The 5,596-nt window shown below is 41.9% G+C and overlaps 1 protein-coding gene across 4 annotated transcripts; it reads left to right on the top strand.

Annotated features, from left to right (window-relative positions):
* Positions 1 to 6: 6 nt before the first annotated feature.
* haus3 (HAUS augmin-like complex, subunit 3) lies at positions 7 to 5,434 on the top strand. Of its 4 annotated transcripts, none has more exons than XM_013915240.1 (6): positions 7 to 132; positions 1,038 to 2,037; positions 2,127 to 2,336; positions 2,795 to 3,027; positions 3,707 to 3,983; positions 5,022 to 5,434. In XM_013915240.1, the coding sequence occupies exons 2-6, from the start codon at positions 1,045 to 1,047 to the stop codon at positions 5,247 to 5,249; spliced, it is 1,941 nt and encodes a 646-aa protein (XP_013770694.1). In that variant the 5' UTR covers positions 7 to 132; positions 1,038 to 1,044; the 3' UTR covers positions 5,250 to 5,434. The 4 variants fall into 4 exon arrangements, with proteins under 4 accessions (XP_013770694.1, XP_013770693.1, XP_013770695.1 ...); XM_013915239.1 differs by having other exon boundaries at positions 1,023 to 2,037; XM_013915241.1 differs by having other exon boundaries at positions 1,018 to 2,037; positions 3,707 to 3,941.
* Positions 5,435 to 5,596: the final 162 nt, after the last annotated feature.

Here is a 5,596-nt window from a genome sequence, read left to right as displayed (position 1 = left end):
TGCAAGCTGCCGTTAAACTGGAAGAAGAAGAGGAGTTGGCAACACTGCTCGGTTTGGATGTTTGGCGCGAACCTATAAATGGCGAGAAGAAGACGCTAAAGACCGGAGGTTTCGTCTTTTAAAATTAAAATTGTGAGTATTTTGTTGGCAGTTTACTGTCTGGTTTGACTCAAAATGTTCAGATAACAAGCGAAATACAGCAGCCCTTTACAGGCGTGCTTACGAGTGTAGCCATTCTCTAACCATCGACTGGCTAGTTAATGCACAACGGCTGGTATGCTTAGGTAGCTCGGTAGCTAGCTGTATTACAGCTGAATTATCATAGCCGTCAGTGCTATCGGTGTTTTGTCTTAAGCTCATGCTTTCATTTGTTAGCTTTTAGTATGTACAGTAGGTACAGGATCAGTTATATATTTTTGTAATATTGTGGATTCCAAGTCAAGTCTGTGTACAAATATTTTGTATACAGAATTTCTTAAGTAATTGTTAAGTCCAAATTGTTTTTATGATGTCGTGGAGGTTTTTGTCATATGAATTTAGAGGTGTTGTGGGGAGCAGGTCAAAGTGACCCTGTTAAGAAGAAGAGTCAGTAGATGCCATACAATACATGTGTAAGAGAGGCAGGTATAACAGTGAAGCTGGAAGGAGCAGAGATGGTGAAGCTAACTGAACGAAGAAGAAATGGCTCTGATGATGTTTTACAGGGAATGTTAAGAAATGCCATGATGAAATACTGAAGCTCTGGGGAAGTCATTTCAGGGTTACGATTATGTGCATTTTGATTATTTTTTTTTTGGGGGGGGGGGTTGTCAATAATGAACTGTGTTTTCAGTTTGTTTATGTGTTATGCAGTGTTTTGAACTGATAATGTAGCTGACCAGAAAAAAATGCACATTAACCCAAGAATATCCTTAGTCTAGAAAAGTCAGAATTATGCTTTGCTGTATATTTTTCTTGCCTCATGTGCCTTCATCTAATCTTCTTTGATCTCCATTGTGTTGCTGCATGACTGACTAGCACAGTGTTGTGGGAAACAGGTTAAACATGTTAGACGGTGGACAGTTTGTGGAGGCCCTAGGCCGCCTGGGTTATCCTGGTTCATCATCACTGAAGGCCTCAGAGTTCGACTGGCTCTTTGACTGTGCTCCGGAGAACCTTCACTTCTTGCGGTTTGTCTGTCGGACTCTCAACCAGAGCAACGTCCTCACCCCAGAGGAGGCACGTGCCTTTCAGGAGCTACAAAATTCCGGCAAACCAATTTTAGATGAAACCGCCTTGAGTGAAGTTCTTAAAACCATTGGAAATTCACATGGGAGCAGTGGTAAGATCTTGGGGTCATCCTCTTCATCATCTATGTTTGCGGCAGAGGAGACTTTCCCTATAGAGGACTTGGAGGCAGAGCTCCAGGCCCTGCGTAAAGAGAAAGAATTGAAGCAGCGACGTTATAACAAGCTGCAGGTTGTCGCCACTTCCCGTGCAGATGTTGACCTGCGACTCACTGCAGAGCTGGAGAGCACTTCATGTAAGCTCAACGAGGCCAACTCTTCTATTGGAGCTGAGAATGCTGACACCAACACACTGTTACAAACCCTAACAGATGAGGTCAGCAATCTTGCATCATATTTTCCAGTTCAGCCAGAAGCCAAACCAAAGGGAAAAGACCCTCCTGTTTCCCAGAAGCCCACTTTTCTCCTCTCTCAGCTTCCCTTGGATCCATACCTGCATCAGGAGGAGCTCAACACTAAAGCCCTTGCTGCCTTCACACAGAAACATTTTTTCCAGGGCATATCAGCCATTGTTGAGAGTTCCTGTTCTGAGCGTTTCCAGGTCCTTGACCTCAGTTCTTGTGATGATGGAAAAGAGGAGGAGACTGGGCACGAGGGAGAGGAGCGGCTGGTCGATCGCAGGAGGACTGAGGTGGCCAGACTTCAGTGGTCTCATATTGTTGCTCAGCACCAACTGATGCAGGCTATGGCTGAGGAGAAGAGCGTCAGGGCTGGACTAGACTGGCTGTCAGACAAGTCTTCTCATACTAAGGTAAAGTAAACATGTTGTGACTGTTTGTCTTATTAATGCTTTGTCTTCCTCTATAAAGTGCTTTCTTACATCTGTCTTTATGCTACCAGAGCATTTCCACCTCCTCCTCACTACATGTGCGTGAGGTTGTGTCCAGAAAGGAGCTGCAGGCTGTGGAAGCGGAGCTGGAAGCTCTGCTTCATGGACCAGTACCTGCTGCCCTGAGGGAGTCAGCCAGACTGCTTAATTTACCAGTAGTGAGGGGAGACCTGGCTTTGCAAGTGGCCAGGCAGGACTACTACACCTCCAGACAGAATCAGGTTAGCAGCATTTCCACTGATTATTACATTACGAGATTTTAATGTGAGATAATTCGTTCTCAGCCTGTCTCTCAGACAGGTAAGAGGTCAGGCCCAGATGTTGAAAAGCAATAATGGTGAAACTGAAAACTCATATAAACCACTAATGATATTCTTGATATCAGATCCTTGAAAACACAACATTTTTAAAAGGCCATAGCCTTTAAAAATGCCCTGAACAAAACAGCTGAAACTTTAAGTTCACTTCAAAAAAAAAAGGCAATGGTTGTAAGCTAGCATATTCGTAAGCATCATGTAAGTGCCATGTATTTGGTCCTTTGTCTGTCAACAGAGACACCTGTATTGTGGAAATTGCGTAAGATTTAAGAAAGTTGTGGAGCCACCGTTCCTTGTCATTACATGTCCTTTTAGGAATTGGAATCCATCAAACTAAATCAAGTGTAACACTGTCCACCCAGGTACGAGACTACTTGCTCCGTCAGAAAGCCTCTTTTGACTTGCTCCTACTGGCTCAGGAGATGGAGTTAAGAAGGTGGAAGATGTGTCAGAAGCACCTGTGTGATGTTAAAGGCAAGCTGAAAAAGGAAGGTGAAGAAGTGTCTCTCCGGATCAAGTCTCTGGCACATCCTGACCTGATAATTAACCCTAAACCCAACCCTATCATCAGCTCTAAAGATGCAGCTTTCAGCAGGTGAGAAGATTTGAACTCTATCTACTATAGGCTTTTGTTTTAGAGCTTGAATTATAGACAGAAAAAGCATGAGCCAAACACATAAATAATCATTTAAGTTCAGCCAGCTGTCGTAGTATGTTAATTTACTTTATTCTAAAATTGTTTTTATTAACAAGTTACAGTTTTACCACATGCACATTTGACAAACACTAGCTGCCCTTTCAAAAACTGGACAAACATGATTAAATGTACTTGTCGACATCAGTTCAACCTTCATATAAGTGCGTGCGTGTGTGCGTGCATACAAATGTAGATCTCCAGCCTTACTATTTTTATTTTCAAACTCTGCTAGAGTAGCTTTGCATTTTTAATGGTTCAAAATATCCTTTTATCTTTCACTGAATCTTGGTGCTGCCCCTCAGTTCATCTACTTTTAGCTCTTCCTTTGAGCCTTTTGATTAGGTCCCCCTCACCAACAGAAGGTTTGAGTATCAAACCTGAAACTCCATATATTTATTTATGTGTGCTTCACCCTAGCAGCTGTTAGGTGGAATTTTTCTTGTTTGCAGACCTAAGTCAGGAGTACAGACTCACCTCAGCACTCTGCTTTTGGGTTATGACCCTTTGGATCCTTGTATAAATGCAGGCTGTATCACTTTGGAATAACTTGGTGTTATTTCCACCCTTTTTTACCCAGACTCCTTCAGATGCTTGACTATGATTCAGCCCACAGTCGATCAGAGCCTTTTCGAACATATGAAGCGTTGGACCAAGCTGCTAGTAATCTAGCAAACAACCTCCATTTGATCAAAGATGCTCTGGCTGGCGCTGGCCGTGAGCAGTGTTTCACAGCAGCTCGTCTTTATGGCGACTGTGAGTCGCTCCACAGGGCCTTGTACACTGAATTCCAGCAGCTGGTTTTGGGCCCGCAGGTACGTCTAACTGAGCAGGAGCTCCTTTGCCCCAGTGCACAGGTGGGTGTGTTTCCTTTCACTTTATAGTTTGAATAGGTAACGAAGGTGACAGAGTTCACTCAGCCCTTCATGTGAGTCAGATGATTTTTAGACCTAATACTTGACACAATTGGTGAATAACCTGGTAGCACGTTGTGTTTTCTGAATTTCTCCACACATGTTTAAATTGTAAAGAAATGCAGTGGAACCCCGACTTACGAAATTAATTCGTTCCCGACTCGTAAGTCGAAGCACCCATTGCGCGTTTTGACTGAGGCGATGCTGAACAATAGGCTATAGGCTAATTGCTAACTAGAACAACAATATGTCGTTCAAGTGGAACAGCGAAGCGCAAGTACGGAAGCCAAGGGGTTGTCACATGCTTCGGAGGGCATTGTATGCTCAGCCAATCAGAGCCAGCGGATTTCGTTACTCGGGCATTTTGCCGTAACACGGGCAGAAATATTGCCGTCCAGTGCCTTCGTAACTTGAATTTTTGTAAATCGGGGTTCCACTCTACATTTGTTTGTTGGGCACAGAAGCACTGTGTAATAAATTGTTCACAAGAGGATCAGCTTTACTGCATGGCATGGGATTTAATATCAATGACTATTAGCCATTCATCTCTACTACATTTCAGCAGTTATAAGTTCAGCCTTCATACAAAGTGGTCTTAAAAAAATCTGTTTTAAAATGTGACTGTGCACTTTTTAATGCTGCCATAGCATTAACGATATAGGCTCTGTGACAGTGATTCTCTTAATATTTTTAATAAACCAACTAATGTAAATTTACATAAATCTTTGCTTATTGTCCCACAACTGTAGTAAGCTGCATAGACGGGTTCATATGGTATTGTGTTTTTGGCCCTGCAGCGAGGCTTATAATGTAATTCAGTATTATTATCATTATTGTTATTATAAAACAAATGATTATTTAATTATTTAATTAATAATACTCCAGCTACAATTACTTATGTATCTGTTATTTGTGTGGTCTGTGCTTATATCTTTGTTTCTCATTCACCCTCCATAATTTTTTATTTTATTTTTTCTCCAGGAGCTCACAGCGAAGCTCATGGAAGCAGAGTCTCAGCTGCAGAGTTTACATCAACTAATGCAAGAAATTCTGGGAGAAATTAAAACCAAGCGTTCTCAGCTGGAGCGTAATGCCCTCCTCAGGCGGGAGAGGGAATTGTACATCTACTTTCACTTGGATGCCCGACTGCTGCAGAAAATAGTTGAAGATCTGGAAAGGAAAATGTCTGCAAAGAGAGGGCAGCAGTAAAACGTCAGAGATTATTTACAGGCGGCTCAGGCACTCTCCGTGCTTGAGCTGAAAAAACAAAAATTATCTTTGCTGATAATCTAGTTTCATCTTTTTGTGTTGGAGATGGAGCTGTTTATATGGGATTCATTTGAATGTGTTTAAGTCATGTAAACATTCATAAGTGAAAAGCATCCATGATTGTGTTGTTCAGTCTTGATGTTCAAAAATTCTTGTTTTTTTTTTTTTTCTTTGTCTCCAGTCATCAGTTAAATAAAGTGAAATACTATATTTCTGAAGTTTTGATTTTTATTATAAATGCCTTGTGATTGCTTCTTGTTATTGTCAGTATACTTGGTGAAAGTTCC

This window comes from Pundamilia nyererei, unplaced genomic scaffold (assembly GCF_000239375.1).
Source record: "Pundamilia nyererei isolate P.nyererei 1_Seehausen unplaced genomic scaffold, PunNye1.0 scaffold00275, whole genome shotgun sequence".
Taxonomy (NCBI): domain Eukaryota; kingdom Metazoa; phylum Chordata; class Actinopteri; order Cichliformes; family Cichlidae; genus Pundamilia; species Pundamilia nyererei.
Note: the sequence above shows the minus strand (reverse complement) of the source record. Positions and strands in the feature narration are given on the sequence as shown.

Coding starts and splice junctions, on each gene's coding strand:
- haus3 (XM_013915240.1), top strand. CDS start 1,045: ATGTTAGACGGTGGACAGTTTGTGGAGGCCCTAGGCCGCCTGGGTTAT. Junction 2,337..2,794: donor ACACCTCCAGACAGAATCAG/GTTAGCAGCATT, acceptor CTGTCCACCCAG/GTACGAGACTACTTGCTCCG. Junction 3,984..5,021: donor TCCTTTGCCCCAGTGCACAG/GTGGGTGTGTTT, acceptor TTTTTTCTCCAG/GAGCTCACAGCGAAGCTCAT.